Genomic DNA, 26,974 nt, shown 5'->3' with positions numbered 1-26,974 from the left:
TTTGACATGTCTTGTGAGCATAACTTTTTGTGCTAAATGCGTAAAAGGGCTGGCAAGGGGGTACGATAAATAGAAGAGACTATTGCATGGAAGAAAAGATGGATGGATAAAGACGAGGTGGGCAGCACAATAGATGGAACAATAATTGTGGATGAGGCTAGGGTCATTTGTATAGAGTCTATAGACATGCATGAGAGATGTAGGAAGATGGATAGATGGAAAAGGGCGGGCAACAGAAATGAGAAATTTGTCTTTTTTACTGACTTCTTGCTAGGCATAAATAGTCTTAATAAATTTTTATACCATTAATAAATATTTAGGCCAGTTAGTTAGTCTATTTGATCATACAGCACACAAAATTTTTATTAAAGTAAATTTTAAAATTTAATAGGGTTAAAATGACAACATTTATTTATATGAGGCTATGCAGACCATTGCCTGACTTTGAAGGTCGAATCGAATTTGAATTTTTTTAAAAATGTTTGATTGCAAACATTCATACTTTGTGGTATATGAAAAACGTTCGTTCAAAAAAGGAAAAAAGTTCTTTTTTTTTTAAATTATTTTAGTAAAAATACGAGCTAAACCATTTGCCCTTTTAGTCTTTTGTTTGTAAAGAAATTGCTTTCTAGCAAATCCTTGGTCTCTCGAAAAGATCACATCTAAAGCTAAAGAGCTTTAATATAAATTATTTTTCTGAGCTCAACTACATTTACACTAATCTCTCCATGAACCTATGAGATTATCCTACTTTTACTTGTCCTTTATCTGAGAAACGTACTTCATCTTTGATCAAAATGTAACTACTATAGTAGGGGTGAAAAGCAATAAGTCCAACTTTTGGCCTGCAAAATTCTTATTGAGTTTAATTGAATTTAACCGGCTTGAAAATAGGGTTAAGTTGCACTTTTGTCCTTTGTTGTGTTTTGTAATAATTTTATCCTTTTACCTTACCACCAAGATTTTCCCATAATTTGCTCCTTTTGTCTCATAGTCAAAATTTTCCATCATTTTTTAAATTGAGAACATATTGTATAGTTGACTTCTATGCGTTTTAGTACATGACTGTTAATTTACCTCCTCTCAACTCATGACAATACTTACTTCCATATGCATGCAATGATTACTATATATCTATAACAAAATAATTAATTTTATTTAACTCATTGTTTTATGTTTGCTACATTTTCTTTACTTATTATTCCTTTTCAATATATATATATTTTTTTTAAAAAAAAAATGGAAAGTCTTGAATCCAAAATCTCAAACTTGCAACACCTTTACTCTTACCATCCAATCCAAACCTCATTTCCAGTTAATAATTTATTTGTACTTAACTAATCAAATTACTTAATAAAATATGCTTTACAATGAAATATATATCTTGTTCCAATCTTGATTTTAGGGTATATTGTTAATGTGGATAGTAAAAGTAATTAAACCCAACAAATCTAGAATAACAAATTACAACGTTTTAAAAAATTCATTTTATGTTTATGGACAGCGGACATTGATGGCCTGGGATGAAAAGAGGAAAAAAAGAAAAGTGAATCACCCTAGGCATTTTAAGTCATCACAACATCATTTTGTATGAAGGAATTATCAAAAAATTTTCATACTTAATCGAACGAGGGCAGATTTCTGAAGAAGAAAAAAAAGAGTTTAAGGGACGAAAAGGTGCAACTCGCTTATATCATGGGGGGTTTAATGCAAATAAGTCAAAATACTTTTATCCAAATATGGAATTAAAGTGGACAAGTTTATTCTTCTCAGTAGACACGCCTCCAAACAAACAAAACGTAAAAGGAGGGGAGCAATGCTAGTAAAGTACAGCATGCAGTTTCCCATATGCAGGTGATGAAACTTCAACCGTGCGATCCACCCCGGAACTTCAATCAGAACCCTCCACCAAACGACTTTATCCAAGATAATTTTGATGATCCTTCATCTCCACACCTCATCACCGTCATCAGCGCATACTAATTTTTTTTTTCACCCGTACAAAGTGCATACTATTTCGAATACAGGAGAATACTTCCAAAAAAAGATCCTCAAGAGGAAGAAAAAAAGAAAAAAATTGGGAAACAAAAGCCCCCACAAGCAACCCAAAGAGGCCTCTTTTTCCTAAACTATTTATTTTATTTTATTTTTTATGTCATTAAAAAAAATAGATTGTATAAAATCGGATCTGAGCAAAGACTCGTCGGAATCCATCGGCGCTTAAACCCGGACAGACTGTCTCTTCTTCTCTCGTTGAAAACCCTAAAACGCCCCGGAGACCGGCGACTCTTTCAAGGAAGAGCTTCTCACGAACTAGAAAAAACTTTCGTTTTTCTTCCTCTGTAGATCTCTTCCTATCTGTTTCACGTTTATTTGTATCAATTTATACTCGACATTGGGCGCCTCTCGCGCGCTTTTTCCACCCATCAGTGGCGGCGGCGTCGGCGTTCGTGGAGAGCTGAAAAGCTTATCTTTTTTCTCTATTTTTATTCATCGACGAATCCTTTAGATGGTAAGCGTCACTGTTTTTTCATTTTGTTTTGTTTTCCTTTGCTCTCATTATTCTGTTTATGCATGTAAATATTATGTGAATTTGTTAGTTTTTCTTAGTTTTAGTTTTTGTTTATTTGGGATGAAGTAGGAGACTTTGGCTGTGAGCTGCTAGTTTGCTAGTGTGACATGCACGTTAAATTCAAATTTTCTTTTCGGAGTTTGAAGCTTTGATTGAGAAGCTGAAGTTGTTTCCTTTTTTCTATTTTTTCTTTTTGGGTTTAATATGTGAAACCCTAGCTAGAGTTTTGACTTGTGGATACATGTCTCATTTTTGAGTCCTTAAGAGAGAAATAGGTGCACGACATATACTGCGTTAGAATTATTTCTGCTGATGAAGATGGACATTCGCACCCTTTTTAGCCCTTAACCTTTGGCCTATATCCGATTCCTGCGAGCGTGTGTGTTTCATTGTCTAATTCTTGAGCCAGAGCTCGGTCTCTTTATCTCATTTAGATGGAGAAGATGGTAATTTCAAAATTCGTCTGGGTGTATCAATGACATGCAACCGACACAGCTGGGTGCTTTCGACATTAAAATACAATACACTATGTGTTATTTACAAAAATTTAAAGTCAGCTATAATGTGAACTATATATGGGCCAACCAAGGTTCACATTGAATACCACTCAACCTTTTCTGTCCACTTTTTCTTCTCCCACTATTCTGGCACTTAGAGTGAGTACTTGCTATGAATTGTGGATTTCTTTCTTAAGCAACATGTGAAACCTGTAGGAGTAAGATGTAAAAAGGCAGCATATTGTGGAGAAAATGTTGTTTCCTTTCTGTTTTTGCCTTATCAAGTAATGTGACAATCTTGCAAACCTGAAGTGGGTCGATGGAATTGATTGGATTCTGTATGTTTTGCTGTACTCTTTCACAGATTTGTGCTTTGAAGATTAGATTTGCTATCTGAGAAAATGTGCTTGAATCATTCATGATCTGAATACTGGATGTAAGATATAAGATTGCAGTGACAAACTTGTTCTTCCAGTCATTTTGATTGCTGGAACCTGGCAAAGATGGAAACTTGAGATGTGACTTTGATAGTCTCTTGTCACTAGGTTTTGACATATATGTGTTGCCCTGTAAATCCACATGGAAAGTGATTTTTTTTTGGATAATATACATTTATCTAGTCACTTCAGCTAAGATCTCTCTCGGCTTTCTCCAATACAGTTGCTCCTGTAAATGATGCTGATTGAATTTAGGATGGCATATTGTGAGGGAAAATGATTACATGATGCAGTTAAACATTGTAAAGTGATTGTTTGTTTACTATAGCTTACAAGATGTTAAGGTGCAGGTATTGGGAACAAACTACTTTCAATATGTCTCTAGAGCAGGGCTCTTTTTCTTCTTAATAAGTAATAATCTCTTGCTCTATCTCAACAGAGATTTAGGGAGTGAAAATTTGATGTAAGGATGGTAACTAGGGGGCTATGATGCCTGTTGAAAGCAATGCTCTTTTATGTGAAACAATTTAGCCACTGACTATTGTACACAAGTCCAACTAATTTTTGCCCAGATCTTGTTTTGATTTGCTTTTTTGTTCTTTCTGTGAAGCCTGGTCTTTAGACTTTAGAACATGAATGACTAACTTTATCTAAATGGGCATTGTAAGGACATATGCTTGAAGTTAAATGGTTATTTATTTGATCCAGATAGGGGAACAGCGATATAGGTAGAATTGAATTAGTTTTTAAAAGTTGAAAACATAAATCATTTGGTAAAGGGACTACTAACAACCTCATTTTGAGGTTTGCATCCCTGAGGTAGAGATATATATATATTTTAGTTTTATGTTTACCCAGTTTAAAATTCTTGAATGGAAGTAATAATTCTTTGCACTATCAAAGAGAGTGACTGAGCAAATGGTAGTTTTCTTGAGTGATGTTTCATGGATTTTCTTCTTAGTAGTGAGTTAATATAGTTACATGACATGAGATGTAAAGATTTAGTTGATCTAAGGATGTTTTCCATGGTAATTTAAATTGTAAGTGGTTCTTGCCTTGAATCTTGCAAATAGAGTTAAGTAACTCCTGCGTTAATTGTCAAGCCAGGTTTGTTACCAAGCAGCACACTCTCTAACCAGGTTCACCCTCCTAACTCCCATGCCCCCTGCCCAAATGTGGTTTTTTTCCTTTTTTTTTTTAATTAAAAAAACTTCCAGTTTAATTGGGTTACCTTCTGTAGTATGAACATTGGATTTGGTACCATATTGATTCACCGTCCTTCAATCTTTACAAATAAACTGATATAAAACACTGTGCAACCAATGTTAACAGCTTATGCCCATGTAGTCGCTTGGAAATTTTTGTTAAGTAATTTCAGCACAATTCTTCCTTTTGTTAAATAACACCCATGCCCCTGCATTGAGAAATATTTCATATTACTTCAAATCTAGTTTATGTTCATAAGATGTACCTTGAGACTTCAATCCTTGAATACATTTCCCTACGAGTTAATGAACCCACCTATACCTTTCCTGGCGACATATCACGAGAAAAGTCCTGGTCACTCCTTGGCATTTTTGGACTTAATTTATTTTAATCAGCTCGGATTCCTAGTTGATGGGAAATTGAAACTTGAAATGTTGAAAAACGTTTATCTTTTCTCTTTGCCATGTTTTTTGAGTAGAAAGTAAAGATCAGCATGATTTGTCCTGACTTATATGATTTTTTTTTGACGCCATTGAAAAAATCTACCACCATGGCGATTCTGTTCTGTTATTTGGCTACTTATTTATGGATGTAAGCTGATTTCTTTTTGGTTATTCTGTATATTTGACTCTTAACCAGGAGGATCACTTTTGCACTTCATTGTCAGATAGGATCTTCAGAAGGCGAAATCAATCTTTTATATGAACCTGCAACTGTGTTGCTAAAATTAAAGCAATCAAGATATCTAAGCTGTCTTGGTGTAATCAACTTTTGGCAGTAGTTTGGGGAGGAACTTAGATATGCTAGTGGAACAAAACCACAGGAAGCTATCTTCTTACTTGTGACCATTATAACTAATTACATATAACTGCAAGTTGGAAGATCGAACTTATGATTAGATTATTTCATCTGAGGCTTTATCTTGGGTTTTTGATCATCTTACCTTTTTTTTTTGGAGACGTGTATTGATCGAAATGTTTATTTTTGATCATGTGGATGTCATGCAGTCAAACTCATCTGAATTTTCTTTTTTTTCTGTGTGCAGGATTTGAGTATGACATAGGGATCTAAGGATACTCATGGCCTCCAAAGGTCCCAGGTCTAAGCTTGACCATGAAACGCGAGCCAGGCGGCAGAAAGTAAGAGAAAAGAACTCTCTTGTTTGAGGCCCTTCACTGTTACATCTAATCTGTTGGCAGTGGATGTATATCTTATATCGAGCTTCTGATACTCCTTTATTACTCTTTCTTTATCAATGTACTACTTATCTCGAACCTACAAGCAAGCACACATTCTAAAGGAGTTCTACATTGTAATAGTCAATTTCATTGCGAAATTGATTGATGTGCTACTTGAACTGGTTGCTGTGGGCCCTGCACAACTGAAGTTTTGCAGCTTAAATGTAATCTAACTGCACAAAAACAAGGGCAACCTTTTCCCATCTTATTACATCTCTTTCAGCTTACAAACATATGACAAAATCTTGCTCTTTATTATGAGATTACATTGGTAAATAAATGACTGTAGACAAATGTAGTCAGTAACTCAAAATGCTCCTTTCTTGTATCGTAGCAACTCACAAGAGTTACAAATGAACTGGGACTCAAACTTGAGTTATTGAGAGATTAACTACTTAATGAATGTGAACTTGGCTTTGTTTCCTTTCTTCAGTGGATGCTGCCCAAATTCTATTGCAGATCACGGAGTTGAGTTTTACATAATGTAGAATATATCGTGTACTTAAATCCGAAACATTTTGTCACTTCAAATTTCAAATCCATCCAGAATTATACATGTTAGACTGTCATGGCCCATCAAATAGTTGGTTTGACAGTTAAGTTTTTTTTTCTTTTATACTTCTGTATTTCAAATTGTGTGTTCTGTTTGACAGTGATGTCTTTCTGTAATTGCACCATTCTGACGTATTTGTATGGTGCTTTTAGCATTTGTTTTGATTCATTTGAGCTGACTTAAACAAAACTGTTATGAAGGAATTAGTATCTTTTGTGGAGTCAAAATTGAGTAGCTTGAAGTCATGCTTCAGTATAATTGATGGTCTACTTAATTTGCCGTATTCCATTAAAAATAGGGGGAGAGAGAGAGAGAGAGATTCTGGTTCTTTGAGGTGGTATAGAATCTTGTGGTTTAAGATTCAGCACACAAAGTTTGTTGAATATTTTTTCTATGGAAGTCTGATGCGCGCAGCAATTCATTGATGTATTTCATATTGATAGGCGCTTGAAGCTCCAAAAGAACCTCGGCGTCCTAAAGCACATTGGGATCATGTTTTGGAGGAGATGGTTTGGTTGTCAAAGGTAGCATCTCTTTTTGTTTTTTGGAGTGAATTCTTCATTCAGCAAAATTTTTGTAAGTGATAAATTATACTTTGACTTTTCCCTTACACTACCAAACGTATCATTCAGGACTTTGAGTCAGAGAGAAAGTGGAAATTGGCACAGGCAAAGAAGGTTGCAATCAGAGCCAGCAAGGGTATGTTGGAGCAGGCTACAAGAGGAGAGAAGAGAGTGAAGGTTCTGTGTTTCTACATTAAACTGTATTTATACTAATAAATGTAGCAAAATCAAATTCTCTTTATCTTTTGTGGTTCACACTGATTTGATAGTCATATAATTATGTCCATGAATGTTACCAGGAAGAAGAGCATAGGTTGAAAAAAGTTGCACTCAACATTTCTAAAGACGTGAAGAAATTTTGGTTGAAAATAGAGAAGCTGGTAAAATGAATATTTGGTCAATTTCTTCCACTAAGCGTCTCAGAGTTATTGGAAATTGCTTGAAAAATTCTTTTAACTTTATGTTTTTAGGTTCTTTACAAGCATCAGCTGGAGCTTGATGAGAAGAAGAAAAAGGCACTTGATAAACAACTTGAGTTCCTCCTTGGGCAAACCGAAAGGTACGTTGGGGCCTGCTTTCTGGTAACCCTATAGATCAGGAACAATAACATGCCCTTTTCATATTTTTCTGGTTGTGCCTGTCACTGCAAGATAAAATGATGTATCAATGCTTGAATTTTCAGGTACTCAACAATGCTGGCAGAGAACCTTGTTAGCTCTCCAGGTCATTGCAAATTGGACTCGAGTTCACCGCAAGAACGAATGAGGATCGAGTACAAAGAAGGTGACTATGACAGGGGAAGTGCTGAACCGAATATTGGTAAGAAGATTTCTTATTATGTTCTCTGTTGGGTTACATCTTATGATGACCTTGTGCAGTACCTTACTTGAGTAATATTGATAGAATCTCAATCAAATGGACCGGATATAGATGGGGATTATGATATGGACTCTGAGGATGAATCGGTAAGGTTTTTTATTTTATTTTATTTTTTCTGTTTCTTTGTGATGTTGTCTTTACTTTCTATTTGGGAATCTTCACTGTGATATGGACGGATTCTAGGAAATAGTTAACTGTGTGTTGAACAAACCATGACTTCTTGCAGCCTCTTTCTGTTCTTTAAGCATTTTGTTAAATTGGTGTTCAGACTTATTGCCGTTTACGTTTCCTTATATTTGTTTTTGTCATCCATGTACCATTCATACCCGAGTACTAGGCATTTCCTTTTGATACAGCTACTTGTGCTTAATCTTTCAAGAATTTGAGCATAGGTATCCAGAAAGTGTTATTATGTGGTGGAAGAAGGGGTTCTTTTTTTGGGTTTTTTTTTTTGGGGGGGGGGGGTTGGTTAACTACTTATAGGTGGTTGCATCATCAGATGCGTTTGTTTCCTCTATTTGTAATGCACTACAATTTTTGTAAAGTTTTAATCTTTCTTTGGCAGCATTTTGCTCTGAACCAGGGGAAACCAAAATATTGACTGAGCACTTTATATAGGTGCATACTCATATGCAACTTTGTTATAATGTGTGGGTTGTCTGCAATTCTGCCATACTATTGACAATTGAGACATGTTTATGTGCGATGCCGGTGCTATACTTATTTTTGGTTAATAAAATTGAGACTTTTGAAGCTAGTAAAAGTTATGATTGATGTTTGTTGATTTTGATGCTGCATTCTGGTATTTATTCAGCGCATCTGTGCACTTATGAAACTGTTTCCATGTGTGGTGATACTGCTTTAGGAAGATGATGAGCATACTATTGAGCAGGATGAGGCTCTCATAACCAAAGAAGAACGGGAAGAAGAATTAGCAGCTTTACAAGATGAAATAGATCTTCCTCTGGAGGAGCTTCTTAAACGCTATGAGGAGAGAGGTATTCCTAATTTACTAGATCTTTTGTCAAGATATCTTTGCTTTCTTGCATTTTCTGTAACTTCACCTGCCCTTATTCCAGAAGCGCAACTAGCCAGACGGTTAAGTTTAATGCTGGAATTTAAGCTTCAATTCGAGGGGAATTTATGTGGCATATCATGTATTAATCCTTATCATGAATCTTTGGAGCCATCTAAGATTATAGCCTTGCATGATTTATACTTCATCTTGTCATGATAACTTGAGAGTTATTTGTCCTTTGAATGCTTAGTAGCATAACCTAAGTAGGCCTGCCCTCTTGTGTGCTCTTGAGCGTTGTGAATCTGTTTGAGGTAATTGTTCATAGCAAGTTTTATTGGACCAATCTAGGATCTATTCACGGCTCTGGCCACGTCTATGATTACTTCTCTGTTGAAGTTGGTTCTAAACTGCTGATCATTGACGTTCTTGACAATGCCAAATTTTAAAGGACAAATGGTCTTACCTTTTGCAAACAACAATCCTTGTTTCTAATCTAGAATCTGAGTTTCTTACACGTACTACTGCTCTTGGCTCTTCCTGATAGAACCTATGCTTCTTAAGGCTTGTTCTTGGTTGATTATTTATCCTGATTATGGATTTGATTTGATTTCTTATTTTTTTATCTTTTACTTTTTGCATCTAGATTTTTTATTTTTTAATACCAAGAGAGCCAAAACTGACCATCTACCAAAGAGAAGCTTTTGTTGATTTTGATGGTTCACCATGATTGAATTTTGGAAATTCTAAAGGGGATGAGAATGAGCCCTTATTCAGAGGCCTTAACCTTGTCTGATGAGATGTGTTTTTATTTTGACAATAAGGCATTATAAGCACCTGAGAGCTTGCAAAGAAGTTATTGCAGCGGAGGGTAACTTTTGTGGTTTTGGAATGAGAAAAGTAGCTCCATGAAATTATTGCAGAAAACGATAACCAGATTGGTACCCTGACAGAGGGAAATCAGAATAAAACTAGAGCTATGTATCTCTCTGTGTAATATAGAGGGTGTGTGTTGTTTGGGCGGGGGAGGGGGGAGAGCACAAGAGACAATAGAATTCTCTGTCTTGCTATCTACCCTCCTATTCTTGTTCTCTATGGTTCAATACTGATTTTTGTTATCATGCCCTAGTTAGAAAACATTCAGTAGGACCCCCCCAAAAAAAAACCTAATTTATGCAATTTGCAATTTCTAATTAATACAAATTTTCAGTCAGCAGAAAAGCTAGTCCAGAACAAACTGCTGTTGCTACTGGAGCTAATGGGCCAGTTGAAAATGGTGAGTGTCTATAGTAATTGGCTTTCTGCTTTATTGGCTATAGTTACCTTCTCATTTTGGATTTTATTAAGACAATACAGGCAAAGAGAACAAAATTGGTACTGTGTCTGCAAATGGTAGAAGCAGCTCACCAGTATCTCCTGGTCGTCGTTGTGTAAGTTGTATGTGCTTGTGGTTATTGTAATGAATTGTTGAGCTATCTCTTCACTCAACTTAATGTTTTCGCTCTATATTACAGGTTGGGAGTAATGGCTTTTTACACAATTCCAACAATCACTTTTTGGATGTTCAAGTGCACAAAGTAAGAACTCCAAATAAATTTCAAGACTGGGAGAAACAGTGCATTTTGGATGATTATAGTGATGAACAGGTAAAGATTGGAAATGATAATCTCTCTGGATTGTACCTGCAGTAGTTTTCTACTGTTTTGATGTTTCAATTATTGTATCAGATATGGAACATCTAGGACCTGTACTATTTGCAAGTACATGGTCAATTTGAAGGCTGTGTTAAATTAGGATGCAGAAAGGTTGATGGGTGGATGTCTTTACATGGTAGTGTGGGGTGAGTTTCACCATCAAGTTGAAGGTTGAGCTTGGTGCTGTTCAATTTTAAAAGTGTAAATTGACTACACCTGGCGGATCTTGTCAAATGGCCATTCTTAGAGATTTAATCTGTATAGGGATTGCAGTTACTTTATGAAGAATGAATAGGTTTCAGACTTCTGTTATCTTTTTCTTGATAGGGTATAGACAAAAGCTGAGTGTATACAAGGTTTCTAAGTATTTGATCTTTTTCACCTTGGTCACTGATATTGGAAGAAAGGTTATCAAACTGTTGTGAAATTTGGTTAGTGTTTCATTTTTTTTAGAGCTGCTCTACATTATAACCATTTCTGGTGCTCTTGGTTCGTTAATGGTCACCGTTATATTACTTTTTCTTTCTGAAACACGATATTAAACTCCATTATTGGCCAAAAGGTGTTTTCCTGTACAGAAGCTTTATTGTAGTTTAAGTATAGCTCTTTTTTTTCTGTCATGTGTCCTCTCTGCTTTGCTTCATATGTTTGATGGTGATCGAAGTGTGTGGCTGAAATTATTTAAAGATCACCTTACTTTTGTAGCTCGCCGATTATAGAGCTAAATCTGTTTTATCCTCTTTCATGTGCAGGATGATGAAGATTTTGACATTGGTACAGGAGAGGAAAAAGACGATTTTATGGTAAACCTTTCATTATCAAAAAGATTTTTTTTTTTAAAATTGGATGTGTAGTAGTGTGTATTTGTGTGTTCTTTGAGACTCCATCCACTTAGCTTTAAGGTAGCAAATACACTACTAAGAAAATTATTGGTGATTCTTGAGGAGGTTTTGCAGGTAGTGAGATGTAATTGGTTTTTCAGAGGAATGATTTTTAGAACATAAAGCAACCTGCAGTGAGCAAGAGCTCTTGAGTTGGAAAGGAAGTAGATAGTAGAACATATCATTCTTTATGGAAAATTTTATGGTTTCTCATAGAATCACATCAGCTTCCTAACTGTATGAAGGAAGTTACCAAAAGGTATGGCCATGGGAGCTGTGTTATGCATTTAGAGGTTGCGTGGGTTGGTGAATATTGAAGATTGGATGTGATGTGCATGTGGATGTAGTACAAAAGGTGGGTTGGAGAGAGATGATACTTTTAAGGATGATGTGCAAGGTCTTCCATGTAGGAGGTAGATGAAGACATAGATGATAGAACTGCCAGTTTAGGGAACCAACAAGTTCTGTTTGTTGGATGTGCTCCTGGGTGTGATAATAGGATGTGCTCTAGGGCATGGTATGTCAAAGAGATGCAGGGAAGTATTGGTTAAAAATGAGTCCTTAAATTTCTGCTGCTACTTTAATAAGTTAGACTTGGTCTGATAGTTAATGAGCCTTATGGAGTATTGCCCTTCCATTTGCACTTCTTATGCGTCTTTGTTGAGGACAGTGCCCCATGACATCAATAATTGTTGTGTATTCATGTTCAATTAGTGGCACATTAAATACAGCGTGTTGAATCAGAATAGAGGTTCCTACTCCGTTGAAATGATGTGCATTTTTACTAGTTACTAGTGTCTTATTGATGTGCATTTTTTTGTGAAATTTTGGGTTATCTGGTAATTGTACTTTTTGCCTTTGTTAATTAGAGTATATCTTCTTGATCAGTCACCAATCTTGATTTTTGGGATTTTAAAATGATTGGATTTTTTGAGATTATGTTTCACATTGACTTCAGGATGATGAGACAACCCTGTTAGAAGAGGAAGAACTAGCCAAGGCGGAACCCAATGATGCCCCAAATGAGGCAAGAACAGCTCAATCACTGCTCCATTTTAGTTTTTTTTTTAAATACTTTTCCAATAATCTAATCCTTGTATACCGGTGTTCTGGTTTCCATTTATTAGTTGATATATCAAATGTTGAGTTTGGTTTGATTTAATGTATTAAATGGCTATTTTTCAGATTGCGCTATTGCAGAAAGAGAGTGAAATTCCTATAGAAGATCTGCTTGCAAGGTATAAAAAGGTATGGTGTGGATTTCTCGCTTCAGTTTTTCTGAAGTGACTCTTATATCTTTGAGATTATTCTGATGGCTTGAATTTTTCTTGTTAGGACTGGGACTCTGAGAAAGATGAGCATGATGACACTGGATCTGAATATGCTTCTGCTTCTGAGAATTTTATGGATTCACTTGAACCCAAGGATCGTGAGTTGAAGGAGCTTAAAGTATCTTTAAACAGAGAAGATAATTTTAGTGCATTTCAGCCTGCTGCTTGCTCTGAGGTAGAAGAACCAGAAACTGAATATGTAGCAAAAGCTGGAGGAGAGGGCGAAAGTGCAGACATAATTGCTGATGCAGCTGCTGCTGCTAGATCGGCACAACCCACGGGTAATACATTCTCAACAACGAAAGTGCGTACGAAATTCCCTTTTCTTCTCAAGTATCCTCTTCGTGAGTATCAACATATTGGCTTGGACTGGCTTGTTACCATGTATGAGAAGAAACTTAATGGGATTTTGGCAGATGAGATGGGCTTGGGAAAGACTATTATGACAATTGCTCTGCTAGCTCACCTAGCATGTGAGAAGGGGATATGGGGCCCTCATCTCATTGTTGTTCCAACTAGCGTCATGCTCAATTGGGAAACGGAGTTTCTTAAATGGTGTCCTGCTTTCAAAATATTGACGTATTTTGGAAGTGCTAAAGAGCGAAGAATAAAGAGGCAAGGGTGGTTAAAACCAAATTCTTTTCATGTTTGTATAACAACTTACAGACTTGTTATACAGGACGCTAAAGTTTTCAAGCGGAAGAAGTGGAAATACTTGATTTTAGATGAAGCTCATCTGATAAAAAATTGGAAGTCACAAAGATGGCAGACGCTTTTGAATTTCAACTCAAAACGGCGCATTCTTTTAACTGGTACCCCCTTGCAGAATGATCTTATGGAATTATGGTCTTTAATGCATTTCTTGATGCCCCACATTTTTCAATCTCATCAAGAATTTAAGGACTGGTTTAGTAATCCCATATCTGGGATGGTTGAGGGACAAGAAAAAGTTAATAAAGAGGTTGTCGATCGCTTGCACAATGTTCTTCGACCCTTTATATTACGTCGGTTGAAGAGGGATGTAGAGAAGCAGCTTCCAATGAAGTATGAACATGTCATCTATTGTAGACTGTCAAAGAGGCAGCGGAACTTGTATGAGGATTTCATTGCTAGCTCAGAGACCCAAGCCACCCTTGCTAGTTCAAATTTTTTTGGGATGATTAGTGTCATAATGCAACTTCGCAAAGTTTGCAACCATCCTGATTTATTTGAAGGCCGTCCAATTGTCAGTTCCTTTGATATGACTGGCATTGATCTGCAGTTAAGCTCATCTGTTTGTGCAATGCTTACACCTCGCCCATTTTCCACGGTGGACCTTGGTGATTTAGGGCTTTCATTTACACATCTGGATAACTGCATGTCATCTTGGGAGAGTGAAGATATTCAAGCTATTGCTACCCCCTCAAGCTTGATTGAGGGTCGTGTTAACCAAGTTTGTGGAGAAGTTGGGCATGCTTATAAGCATAAGAAGTTTCATGGGATGAACATTTTTGAGGAGATCCAGAAGGCACTTGCGAAGGAGAGACAGAGAGAAGCAAAGGAGCGGGCAGCATCTATTGCTTGGTGGAATTCTTTAAGGTGCAGGAGGAAACCTATTTACTCAACAGGTTTACAGGAACTTGTCACCATAAAAAATCCTGTCTATGCGATTCATGATCAGAAGTCTAATCCCTTGTCTTACTCATATTCATCGATGCTGGCTGACATTGTACTATCACCTGTTGAACGATTTCATAAAATGGTTGATCAGGTGGAGAGTTTCATGTTTGCTATCCCTGCTGCCCGTGCACCAACCCCAGTTTGCTGGTGCAGTAAAGGTGGAAGTTCTGTGTTTATTCAACCGACTTTCAAGGAAAGATGCTTGGAGGTTCTGTCTCCTCTTCTCACTCCTTTGCGGCCTGCAGTTGTCCGAAGGCAAGTCTATTTCCCTGATAGACGTCTTATACAGTTTGACTGTGGCAAGTTGCAGGAGCTTGCACTTTTGCTTAGGCGTCTAAAATTAGAAGGTCACAGGGCATTAATTTTTACCCAGATGACAAAGATGCTTGATGTTTTGGAGGCTTTCATTAACTTGTATGGTTACACATACATGCGTTTAGATGGCTCCACTCAGCCAGAAGAGAGGCAAACATTGATGCAGCGGTTCAACACTAATCCAAAAATTTTCCTCTTCATTTTATCAACCCGTAGTGGTGGTGTCGGCATTAACTTAGTTGGGGCAGATACAGTCATCTTTTATGATAGCGACTGGAATCCTGCAATGGATCAACAGGCTCAAGATCGTTGTCATAGAATAGGACAGACACGTGAAGTACACATATATCGGTTAATCAGCGAGAGCACCATTGAAGAAAATATATTAAAGAAGGCAAATCAGAAACGTGTTCTCGATGATTTGGTTATCCAGAGTGGGGGTTATAACACTGAATTTTTTAAAAAGCTGGATCCAATGGAACTGTTTACTGGCCATCAAAAAATTTCAGTAGAGAACGTGCAAAAGGAGGACAACTGCAATGAAAGTTCTGAGGTTCCTCTCTCTAATGCTGATGTTGAGGCAGCTCTGAAATATGCTGAAGATGAAGCAGACTACATGGCACTGAAGAAGGTTGAACAGGAAGAGGCTGTGGAGAATCAAGAATTTACTGAAGAAGCTATTGGGAGATTGGAAGAAGAAGAATTTGGCAATGAGGAGGACCTAAAGACTGATGAGCCTGCTGAGCATGATGGCCAGGTTACGGCATCAAATAAAGACAGTGTGGCAGCATTGAATGTTGAAGGACCAGTTGAAGGTGGATCCATCACCTTTGCTGGTAAGGAAGATGATTTTGATATGCTTGCTGATGTCAAAGAGATGGCTGCAGCTGCTGCTGCATCAGGACAAACAATTTTGTCCTTTGAGAATCAGCTACGTCCAATTGACCGCTATGCAATACGCTTTATGGAGTTGTGGGACCCAATCATAGATAAGACAGCAACACAATCACAAGTGCAGTTTGAGGAAAAGGAGTGGGAGCTGGATCGCATTGAAAAGTTGAAGGAAGACATGGAAGCTGATATTGACGATGATGAAGAACCTTTTGTATATGAAAGTAAGTAGCTCTTTCCTATAATTTAGTCATTGACAATGCTTGAAATCATGACACAATGCATATTATCCCTTAACAATGCATTGACACACTGTGCGTATTATGCCTTAATGTCGCACCTATATGTTCCATTTTATTGTTTTCATGTTTTATTGAGTTAAACAAATTTCTGACTCTTTTGATGCTTGAACAAGTCTTAGGTGTTTAGCTTGTAGATGAATCACATGAGTAATGCATGGTCTGAGGTCTTAGTAGTATTAATGCTCAAAATTCCTGCCAATATCAGGTTGGGATGCTGATTTTGCAACTGAGGTATATCGTCAGCAAGTTGAGGCTTTGACCCAGCATCAGGTTAGTGGCACCAATAATACTTTTGTTTTTTATAAACTCTCTAGAAAAGCGAAACGAAATAGAAAACTTCCTGAATGAAAAGCAATTGTAGATTTTCCAGCTTGTAAGGACACCCTAAACCATGCCTTTCCTGCAATTTTTACTTTATTCTACTGATGAGGTTGTTTTAAAAATACTTGGTAGTTGATGGAAGAACTGGAAGCTGAAGCTAAAGAGAAGGAACTTGCAGAATATGGGTATTCTGATTCCGTGAGGTAAGTATGCTGCTGAGAATTTTCCTATCTATCCCCAGCGCACTTTGTATCTAGGTGGTCACTGCAGTATTAGGAAATTATTGTGTGTTATATAGCTAGCTCTGTGTGGTATGCAGAAATCAGATATCAACTGTTCGTAAACCCAAGTCAAAGAAAAAGACAAAGAAAGCCAAGTTCAAATCTCTGAAGAAAGGAGCTTTAGCTTCTGAGTTCAAAGCCGTTAAGGAGGAGTCAGCGATGGAACTGATGTCTATTGATGGAGAATCTCTGTATGATGATGAAATGACTTCCTCTGGTGATGTGTCTCCGTGTCGAAGGCTGGAGAAGAAACGTAAACAAGCACCATGGGTTGATGAAGAGAGAAGCACAAAGAAGTCCAAGAAGTTTAAGAAGGCTCCTGAGATGTGCTCCTCTGTTTTAGACTCCAAAATGCTGGGAAAGCTGCAGAATGATACCAAATATTCTAGGCAATGTGAGAGTAGAGTAGTTGATGTTGAACTTAAGTCTGTGAGCAGGAGTAAGATCGGAAAGAAAGTTTCAATCATCCCTATGCCTGTGAAGCGGGTTATGACCATTAGACCAGAGAAACTTAAGAAGAAAGGGAATATGTGGCCCAAAGATTGTTTTCCTGTCCCTGATTTTTGGTCGCCTCAGGAGGATGCTATTCTATGTGCTGCTGTGCATGAGTATGGTGCAAATTGGAGCTTGGTGAGTGAAATGCTGTATGGTATGTCTACTGGTGGGCTTTATCGTGGCAGGTACCGATATCCTGTCCACTGTTGTGAGAGGTTCAGGGAGCTTATTCAAAGATATGTTTTGACTAGCACTGATCCTGTGAACAATGACAAAGCCAGCAATACTGGCTCTGGGAAGGGTCTTCTTAAAGTAACTGAGGTAAGCACATTCAACAATGAATCTCCCTCTGTACTAATGGAAAAAATATTTGGAACAGAATCACATATAAAATGTTAATAAGTGGATTCCTTAGTCAAGCCTAAAATAACAGCTTGGACTAGCAGAAATTCTAGAGTAGAATTGTGAGTGAGGCATCTCAATAGGACAATGTTTCACATTCCAATAACCTGTGTCTTGGTCATTGTTGTATGGTTTATGTGTTGCCAAAGAGAAATCACCACCTGCTTTTCTCTCTCTTTTTTTTTTGCACAAATTAAGCAACTTTGAAAGTACGTGTGTCTATTTATACTTGTTTCTGCATTTGAGTACTGTGTTGTGGGTTAAAATACCCAGAAAGGATCATGTTTTACCTGGACATTAAGCTGCTATATGCACACATATGCTTATGTATACGTATATGATGTGATGTTCTGTCCTAATAAATGTCTGTGCTTATGAGTTACAGTAGGAAAGTTATGAGGTTTTGAATTATAGCTATTGTGCCTACTTAAATTTGAAGTGGCAATGGTTAAGAAGTGCTAATCTTAATGTTCTTGACTCTAATTGGACTGGTAACTTGTTTACAACTCAGGATTCTGATAAAGCGCAGTTTGCACTTTGCTTAGAGCATGAATCAGGGACCCCAGCTATGACCTTAGAATTGTTGATAGGATGAGATTCCTTGATATTTTGTAAAATAAGAAGATATAATGAAGCTAAAGGTTTTTCAAATGATGCACAATACCTTGAAATTGATGATGTGGTTCAATGCTGCTGCAGACTGAGTGTCGAGCTTTTCCTTAAATTCTTGCATCATTCTATCCTTCATTATGTGTACATATGTTCAATGCATTGTTCTCCAGGTATTTCTGTGCCTCATTTTACATGGAGATAGCGTCTTGAGATTGTACAAGAATTTATAGCATCATGAAAACTTTGCAAATGAGTGTATTTCTTTTGGTGTGTATTATTTGAATGAGCTGCTTCAAAAGTATTGTTGGTTATGGCAAATCTAGCCTTCTTTTGGTCTATTATTCATTTTATAGTACATTGTCAACTTTCATCAATTGGAGATGGTATTACTTTTTTTTGTAGTTTCTCATTTTTTACCTACAGTTTTTTGGTTTAAATGTTATCTCAAGTTTCTTTAGTAAAATGCATTGTCAATGCACTCTGCCTTGTCAATATGGAAGAAGCTTTTGTTTAGATTTAGCTAATCCCTGTCCTCCTTTTGCGCCAGGACCATACCAGGATGTTGCTAGATGTTGCTTCTCAGTTTTCTGATGCTGAACCTCTTATTCAAAAGCATTTTTTTGCCCTTCTTTCTTCTGTATGGAGGTTCTCATCTCTTAAGACTAACAGACACAACCTGGCACCTTCTCAAAATGCCTCCTCTTCTTATCGAAAGGCAGTCACCTCTCCGTTGAACGTCGTCTCCAGGGATTTCAGTGGAGAATCGTTGGAGTCGATGAAATTCACCAATTCTTTTGCATGTGGTAAGTTAGTAGCAGCTGCTCTCTGTGATGATCACACAGCTAAAAAGGATGACAATGTTCCTATCTCCAAGCAGAGGGATGAAGCTTCTGTTGTTTCAGAGAGACTCGATGTTACGCTACAATTACTGGGTGGTGAGCATGATGCAACATTAAACCTTCCATCTGTTGTAAATCTTTCAATACTTGGGCGTGAGACTCCACCATCTTCAAAAACCATTGGACAAGAAAAGCATCTCAGGTATTGCTTATTGCAGCAAGACATTTACTTGCTTTTAATAATAAAAACTTAAGTTAATGTGCTGTGCTGTATTCTCGATTCAATGATTTGCAAGTGCATCATCCAACTGCCTAGAAGCAAACAAACTCTACATGGCTATTGCTACCCTGTGGAGTAAAGCAGGAATGTTTTTCTTCGGTTTTTTACTAAATATGTTACTGTCTGTCACCATGGAGCCACATACAATTTCACTGGAACTTTCCTTTTTCTTTCTTGCACCTATTATTGACAAGTGCCGGCTTTGGGAAAATTAAGTGTCTATCACTCTTTGTTTTTCCCGAATATTTGTGCTATTTTCAAGCCATTTTATTTATGGTATATGAGATGTTAGGATGAAATCTTTCTTGGGGCCTCAACCTTGTCTTCGAACACTCTCTTAATCTCTTGATTGGTCAATTTTGTCCTTGGGTTTATTTCTTATTCATTAATGCAGTCCTGTGTTTCATGAAATCACCTAAAATAAAGAAAAATGCAAAGTTGAAAATAAGGTTGCTGCCCTTTTTACTTTTTCTTTGATTGACAACTAAGCACTTGCTATTTAGTGTATTTATAAGCAATATGTTATATAGTTTTTGAGAACTTAATATGTAACTCTTGGTTCTTTACAGAGCTGCATCTAGAGCTTGTCTTGAAGATAGTTTTGGTTGGGCTACTTTGGCTTTCCCTGTTGGGGATGCAAAGTCTCGAACTCCAATGAAAGTACAATCTCTGGGGAAACACAAGCTATTAGTTTCTGATTCAAATAAGTCGTCCAGATCAAAATTGAGAAAGACAACTACAGAATCTAGTGATGCCCGTAATCTTGCAGCTGATCCAGTACTCCATCCAGTATTCAGTGATTTCTGTGTAAAAGATGATGTGGTATCAACCAGCAGCGCTGAAATTGGAATGGCTGACCTTTGTGTCAGTTCTCCCTTTAACATCAATCCTGAACTTCCAATGGCAACTGACAGCTCAGATATGGTTGCACATGACTATGTTCCTGGGTTCATTTCTGGGTTGGATGATTATTTGATATTGCCAGAATTTACAGATATTGGCTAAAGGTTGAATTTGGAATCTGGCAAATGCTCTGAGATTTCCAAGTGAGACTTGGCTTAAGCTTTGGCAATTAAAGCCTCACGGGATCTGACTCCCAGTCAAGGAGAGTATCGAATACTTGAGACTGGAGAATCATTTGCATGCTCTCGGGGGCAAGGTAGACCAAGGTGTATTGTTGTGATGCTTGTTAAAAAGAGGGCAAGATTCAGCCAGACCTGTGGTTTACTTGTGGGACAATGATCTGGTGTAGGTGGTTGGATGAAGCGGAGTACTACATGCAGAGTGTAATATACTATTGATCTGACAGGCCATTGAGCTATTGATATTTTCTTTTCTTTCGTGGGGGGAATTATGTGCTTGCAGTTTTGGGGGAAATCATGAATTGGTTTATGTTGGCACATTCTATTCAATAGTGATAGAGGAAAACCTTATCAATGAAATTAAAAGGATACCATTTTTACCTGCTTCTCTTTCTCTCTCTGTTTGTGTGTGTGTTGTGGCTGTGCTTCCTGAGTTTACTAGATAGTTTGCATGAAGACAAATGCAAGTCCGGTATGTGCTGCTAATGCGAGTTCATAGAGCTGCTGCAGGTAATGTTCCCGAAGGGGAGTAATGTTTCCTGGCTGAAAGTCTTCACTCATCTCCTTGTTACTCTGATTTTGCTTTTGACCCTTGATTCTTGAAACTTAACTATGAATGGAATTTGTAAAATGCAGATGGCACTAAGTTATAGGGTTTGCTGCTGCTGGGTGAAGATATTGAGGAGCTGAACCGACCAGTGCTCGAGTTTCAGTTGCTTGGCTTTTTGCTGCATGATAAGGTTCGAATACGGGTGAAAATTTGCCGGATTACCAGGTCCTGAGTTTTAATACGACGGACAGCAACAATCCTTTCCCGCTTCTTCCTCCTCGGAAAACAGGAAAACAGAAAAGTCTCTTGTTCAAAATTTGTTCCCCTGGGGCTTTTACTGGATTCTCTTAAGCCGTGTGCATCACCTTTCTAGAGCTGGCAAAAACGATGGGAAGTCTTTCATTATGCTCGTTACTTTTCGATATCTTAGGCTTGTATTAATGTAATAGAGGGATGTGCACAGAGTCTTATTGGCGAAAATATATCAGCTTCCTGAGAGGTGGTTTGATCCCGTTCCTTATAAAGGCAAATTGACTTATTCTTACTCTCGCTATAAGCATAATCTAATAGTAGTATTTTACTTTTATAGTTTTATAATGTAATGTTTGGTGAATATGAATAAAATTTTCTCATCAGCTTCCTGAGAGTGCATGCGATTGTTAGACACGCGCATGGTGGGGAGGTTCATTTGAGTTTTTTTGTTCACAAATGCTTTTGAAGTGCGCTCGCTACCTGTTGTCTGCCTTTACATCGCCTTCATAACTGTGATACGTGCTTGTACCTTTTTTGATTATACTAACAATTACAACTGGCGCTATATTAGGGGGGAAGGAGGACGGGGATGGATCGGACGGGTGTGATTAAAGCACCGTCTAAAAGTGAAGTCAAGAAACTGTCAAATCGTGTACTAAGGCACATGACGTGCAGGAAGGGTTTTACCCCCAGGGAGTGGCCACTGGGCTGGAATCCAATGGTTTACTTGAACCTGAAGGAAAGTTAGGTGATGTCATAATAATGATTTTATTCAGATATTCTTTGGCAGACACATGAATTATTCTGATATTCTCCAGCAGCCTCATGGTTCAAACCTTTTTTTTATCCAAACTAGTGAATTTTCCAGATGTGTTTCCTAGTAGTCCGCCTGAAATTGCCATAACTCATCATAAGTCACTTTGTTCCCTAAAACTTCTAAAATAGGTGCTTGAGATAATATATTGATTTACAATACAAAGATATGTTACAACAAATATGTCTCCCCCATCTTTACTTAAAAAAAAAAAAAAATTTTTTCACTTCCTGTAATTGCTCTTTCATCACTTTCCTAAATTATAAGTATCGTGGGCATGTGATTTATTCTAATCGCTTTTTCTAGCAACTCGTGTCCTATTTTGGAGCGTGCTTGTACAAATGCTTGTTGTGTTAGATAAAGTCAAAATTCAAACTTTAAAATTGTGTATTTTCAATCTTTGTTTAGTTTTAAATTTGTGATCATATAGTCATACTTGGAACCCATTTTGATTGCTATTTTTTTGAAGATTTTGTAAAAATAATAATAATAATAGTGTAACGATTTTATATATGTGAAGCAAAAATATGGTTAAAAAATATATTCATGAAAAACGTAAAATTTATAATGTTATAAATTTATAATAATAAGAAGAATGATATCAAACATCCAAAAAAAAATACAAACAAACAGTGAGGCAAATGTTAAAAATCAATCGATACAACATATTTTTAAAAAATAAATAAAATAAAAAGGCAGTTATGAGTTGGCACTTAAATTGCGAATAAAAATTCATAGTGACGATATATAAACTCACTAGTCACTAACTAGTACCAAGCTCGAAATTGGAAACGGCCAAAAAAATAAAAATAAAAATAAAAATCGAAGCACATCTAGTAAGCTTCCATTTCAACCCATTTTTAACTCACTACACCTTCCCACACCCAATCCCACGCCCCCCTCCACTTTCCTCTCATTGAACTGCCCGCTCTAAATCTCCCCAAATTCTCAAATCCAAAATATTTGCGGTTTGAATTTTGTGTCTCCTCCTCCAAATCTTCCCTCTTCAATTCAATTTGCTTTTTCACCCCTCCTCCCTCCACCCATATCTCAAAACTCCCCAATCCACAGTAATTTCTTGTACTCCTCCGCTGTTATTTACTTTCCATTCTCCGACTCCCTAAATTTTTTATTTTTGCTTCCAAAAACCCTGTCTTAGAAGAATCATTTCCATGCCGGGTTTAGGGTTTTAGGCCTTTTCTCTCATTTTCTTTTTTTTTTTTTTGTTTTCCTATGAATTTATAATGAAATTGGAGAGTCATTGGGTCTTAGTTTTCTGTTCTTGAGAAAGGAAGGAAAAGAGAATACGAAATGATGCGGGGTGTAAAACGTGAGCCCATTAGTTCGCGGAGGAGTAGTAGTAGAAGAACAAGTTCCAGAGAAGGAGAAGAAGACAGCCAGAATCAGATTGTAACGCGACAACAAGCAGAAGCTGAAGCACAGGCGAATACGAGGGATGCTAACAGTAATTGTCAGAATGAAGCACAGGGGAATGCGAGTAATGGTAACAATAATCATCAGAATTCTAGGGCTGATAATGATGATAGCGTTGCAGGAGATGGCGGAGTAGGAGGAGGAGATGTAGTGGAACGGAGAGTCCTTCGATCTCGTTATCTCAATGTCAAGAATCGAATTTCCGGTACACTGCATTTTCACAGATTTTTTTGACTGGGTTTTTTGTTTGTTTGTACAGCTTAAGATTTTTGTTTTGTGTGTGTTTGTTGGGAGTCTTATGTGCATTTCTGTAGTAAGCAAAAAAAGATATTTTTTTGGGGGTGCGTCGTAATGTGTGTTAGAAGTAGAAGTCAGTTGCAGAATTTTTTTCTAAGTATTTTGATTTTCAATGTTCTTGGTGTTTTGCAGATGAGCGAGATGATTTGTCCAAGGTTGATTCTGATAAGTTTAAATCAATTATTGAAGAGGTTGACAACTTACATCAGCTAGGTATGATTGGAAATCTTTTCTTGTTTGCTTTTTCCTCAAGTTTGTTGTGCGTGCATATTTTCACTTGCCATTTTGCTCAAGGATGCGCGCTTTAATGGAAAGGCTGCTGCTTTAACCTTGAAAATAAATACTTTTCCTTTCTGTTTGGTCTTTATTTATAACTGGGTACTTCGTCAGCAAAATATCCCCTCCAGTTGGACATTGTACATGGAACACTGACACGGTACTGGGATTTCTATCCTTCTGTTCCAGGGGCATAGTCTCTCCCAGCATTTGTATTTTTTTCTTGTCTTGCTTTCTGCTTGACATTGTAATGCTTTCTTCTCCTCTTTTTCTTCATCTCCACATGTCCAATCTTCTTTATTCCTCTCGTGACCCTTTGTTGTGTTAATCAGATGTTTCTTCATGCACTTCATCTCATTTTGATTTTAAGTTGACACTTTGGCTCAAACTAAATTGATTTCTTCCATTGCTGTACAGTTCAGAAACCCAGGGAACAAGTAGCAGATGCAGAGGCTCTCTTGGATATCACCAACACTTTGGTTACCTCTGTTAAGGCACATAGCACTGAAGGACTGACCCCTTCTGATTTTGTCAGTTGTCTGCTTAGGGATTTTACACAAGGTGGAGCAAGTACTAGTAATGAGGTAGCTAGCAGCTCTGTGCGCTTGAAGGAAATTGGGCTTGCAGTCTCTCATGTTTTCAGGAGTGCTCCTGGTTGCTTCACTATGTATGTATCTTCGTCATCCCCTCTCTTTCATTTACATGTAATGTTGGTTCTTATGTTGGGATTGACTACTTGCAGTTGTGTTTTTTGAATGATTTTCACAGGGTTGGGCCTATGAATACTGAAATTAAGCAACGTAAGGCTGTTATCTACAGAAAGCGTGCAAAGCCTACAGAAAGTGCGCGACCTGAAGATGTAAGGTTCCTTGGATTAGATTTAGATACTTGTGCTAGTCTTCTGCAAACTCATTTTTGAAAGTGGCTTCTATTGTGGCACTAACTAGATCTCATTCAAGTTAGATGAAAACAGCAAAAAGAATAGCAACTTTAATCAAAACTTACTGTAATTTGTTGGTAATTGGATTTTTACAATGTATTTTCCTGTCATTTATCTATAATTTCCCCCAATACTCAGTTGGTCTTGTGGAGAAGAATGATTATATGGTTTCATTTACTCTGCCATCAATACAGTTTACAAGTGGCAATGTAGGTTTATAATGTCCTTTAGTGAACATACTAATACACTGTGCAGCTTGATGGTGCTGCTACTGAAGAGAAAACAGACACAGACAAGAATATGGCAACAATGTTTGACATTTTGAGGAGGAATAGGAGGGTCAGGCTTGAGAATTTGATATTGAACAAAAGCTCATTTGCACAGACAGTTGAAAATTTATTTGCTTTGTCATTTCTGGTTAAAGATGGGCGAGCTGAAATAACAGTGGATGAGAAAGGAGTTCATCTAGTTTGTAAGATTCTCAACTTTAAACAATGACGTGTGTATCATTTTTTTTTGTTGGGGTACTTTTTGTCTTTTTCTAATTTCTGATCTCATTCTTTCCAGCACCAAGGAATGCTGCTGCTGCTAGTGCAGTTCATTCTGGGGAGGTTTCTTACAGCCATTTTGTGTTCAGATTTGATTTTAAGGATTGGAAGGTATCTGAATATGAAATGTTACTTTTGGTGTGGCTTTCTTTCCTATTGAATCTGTTATTAGCTTTCCTTTATGCATGTTGACTACTTCATGATTAGTACCAAATGAGTGGAAACTGTATTGTGTCCTTTAGTGTCTTGTTCAGCGCCAACAATTTTTAGAACTATGAAATTGTCTTAAATATTGAATATTAAGATACAGCAACCATTTTTTCCCTCTACAGGGGAGGATAACTGTATTCAATGGCTTAGATGACATAGGCACTTTAGGTTACTGCTGCCATTTCCTACTTGAATCCATTCAGTGATTTCTGGCGGTGTTGTACTAGCAAGTCATGGAGTCACAGTTGTCTTTCTTTCCTTTAATTTTGCTCCAAATTAATCATGCAGTATTTATAATAACTTGATGTCTCAGTTACTCGGCTTTATTTTATGGTATTGAACATCTTGTTCCATGTTGTCTGAATTTGCAGTTAATGATGACTTGTGTTGGAGATGGGGAGGTGTTAATGCCACATAGGGATGTGGGTGTAGCAGGAAATTCTGAGTCGGATCCAGTATCTCTTGGGACACAAGCAGCATTATCTACAACACCAATTAGGAAATTTTCTAGAAATCGGGGTTTGGTTTTGCAGGAACAGACAGTTGACCAAAGATCTCCTGAAAGTGATGATTCAGGAGCAAGGGCTGCTGGAATTCGTAAAGGAAAAAGGAAGCTTGTTTAAGTGACCAGACATCTTACTAACTTTGGTTTTTGTTTTGTAGTAAGATGTAAAGTGAGAGCTGATTTATCAGTACTTTTGCTAATTTTGGAAGTTTGGGTTCAGACCCTTTACCTAGGCTGGCAGCTTTCTAATTGAAGCATATGGAGTTTGGATGCACTAGATTGTTGTCTGGTTCTGCCATCCTTGCCCTGCTTTGTACATATTTGCTGTGTATCGTTTATTTCCTTGGGTAAATACGATGATGTCTAGTCGTCTTCTGCCTTTCTACTTTTGAACGAAACCCTGCTAGAATAAGTTTATATTCTAATTCCTTAGGGTACTAAACTGTGAATTGTGAAGGCTAGGTGGTTTCTCATGCAAGTATTTCAAGTAGCCTTTATGCCTTTTCTCACTACTGGACCAAGGGTCCCATAGGATGGTTTGGTTGGCAATGAAACCTTTGACTACTAGTTTGAAGCAAGATTCCCATGCCAACATGCACATCTGCGGTATTCATGTGTGCATAGAGTTTCTTCAGGTTAAGGCGGGCAAGCATGTATGCGTCAAGATTTTGTTGCTGGTACTGGCCTTGCATGTCAAGCTCATGAGATGTATATTGTAGTTTGGCACTTTTAGGGAGTCTGGCCTCCGCATATGGAAGAAATGAAGAAGTGGGAGGGGATGGGATGATCAGTGAAATTACCTA

General features: G+C 37.4%; 2 protein-coding genes across 5 annotated transcripts; both read left to right on the top strand.

The window, feature by feature from the left end:
* Positions 1 to 2,002: 2,002 nt before the first annotated feature.
* Positions 2,003 to 20,731, top strand: LOC113692163 (protein PHOTOPERIOD-INDEPENDENT EARLY FLOWERING 1). 4 transcript variants are annotated; one of them, XM_027210530.2, is made up of 21 exons: positions 2,003 to 2,512; positions 5,758 to 5,851; positions 6,947 to 7,027; positions 7,136 to 7,243; positions 7,366 to 7,446; positions 7,537 to 7,625; positions 7,749 to 7,885; positions 7,970 to 8,031; positions 8,811 to 8,943; positions 10,171 to 10,236; positions 10,317 to 10,390; positions 10,475 to 10,606; positions 11,407 to 11,457; positions 12,494 to 12,562; positions 12,721 to 12,783; positions 12,871 to 15,955; positions 16,239 to 16,303; positions 16,487 to 16,557; positions 16,674 to 17,451; positions 18,692 to 19,185; positions 19,833 to 20,731. In XM_027210530.2, exons 2-21 carry the CDS (start codon positions 5,792 to 5,794, stop codon positions 20,266 to 20,268), a joined length of 6,135 nt encoding a protein of 2,044 aa, XP_027066331.2. In that variant the 5' UTR covers positions 2,003 to 2,512; positions 5,758 to 5,791; the 3' UTR covers positions 20,269 to 20,731. The 4 variants fall into 4 exon arrangements, with proteins under 4 accessions (XP_027066331.2, XP_027066330.2, XP_071909187.1 ...); XM_027210529.2 differs by having other exon boundaries at positions 10,308 to 10,390; XM_072053086.1 differs by having other exon boundaries at positions 5,352 to 5,851; positions 10,308 to 10,390.
* Positions 20,732 to 22,792: 2,061 nt separating this feature from the next.
* LOC113693650 (non-structural maintenance of chromosomes element 4 homolog A) lies at positions 22,793 to 26,550 on the top strand. The gene is made up of 7 exons (XM_027212235.2): positions 22,793 to 23,600; positions 23,825 to 23,905; positions 24,386 to 24,635; positions 24,737 to 24,827; positions 25,164 to 25,380; positions 25,476 to 25,567; positions 26,038 to 26,550. Exons 1-7 carry the CDS (start codon positions 23,273 to 23,275, stop codon positions 26,287 to 26,289), a joined length of 1,311 nt encoding a protein of 436 aa, XP_027068036.1. The 5' UTR covers positions 22,793 to 23,272; the 3' UTR covers positions 26,290 to 26,550.
* Positions 26,551 to 26,974: the final 424 nt, after the last annotated feature.

Source organism: Coffea arabica, chromosome 6c (genome assembly GCF_036785885.1).
Source record: "Coffea arabica cultivar ET-39 chromosome 6c, Coffea Arabica ET-39 HiFi, whole genome shotgun sequence".
In the NCBI taxonomy this organism is placed as follows: Eukaryota; Viridiplantae; Streptophyta; class Magnoliopsida; order Gentianales; family Rubiaceae; genus Coffea; species Coffea arabica.
This window is presented reverse-complemented; position numbering and strand designations above follow the sequence as displayed.

What these genes read in the sequence shown, in the direction of transcription:
- LOC113693650 (XM_027212235.2), top strand. Translation starts at nt 23,273, where the DNA reads ATGATGCGGGGTGTAAAACGTGAGCCCATTAGTTCGCGGAGGAGTAGT. An exon ending in AAAGTGCGCGACCTGAAGAT is followed by an intron (nt 24,828 to 25,163) that starts GTAAGGTTCCTT and finishes TACACTGTGCAG; the next exon opens with CTTGATGGTGCTGCTACTGA. An exon ending in GAAAGGAGTTCATCTAGTTT is followed by an intron (nt 25,381 to 25,475) that starts GTAAGATTCTCA and finishes CATTCTTTCCAG; the next exon opens with CACCAAGGAATGCTGCTGCT.
- LOC113692163 (XM_027210529.2), top strand. Translation starts at nt 5,792, where the DNA reads ATGGCCTCCAAAGGTCCCAGGTCTAAGCTTGACCATGAAACGCGAGCC. An exon ending in CGCGAGCCAGGCGGCAGAAA is followed by an intron (nt 5,852 to 6,946) that starts GTAAGAGAAAAG and finishes TCATATTGATAG; the next exon opens with GCGCTTGAAGCTCCAAAAGA. An exon ending in TAAACGCTATGAGGAGAGAG is followed by an intron (nt 8,944 to 10,170) that starts GTATTCCTAATT and finishes ACAAATTTTCAG; the next exon opens with TCAGCAGAAAAGCTAGTCCA.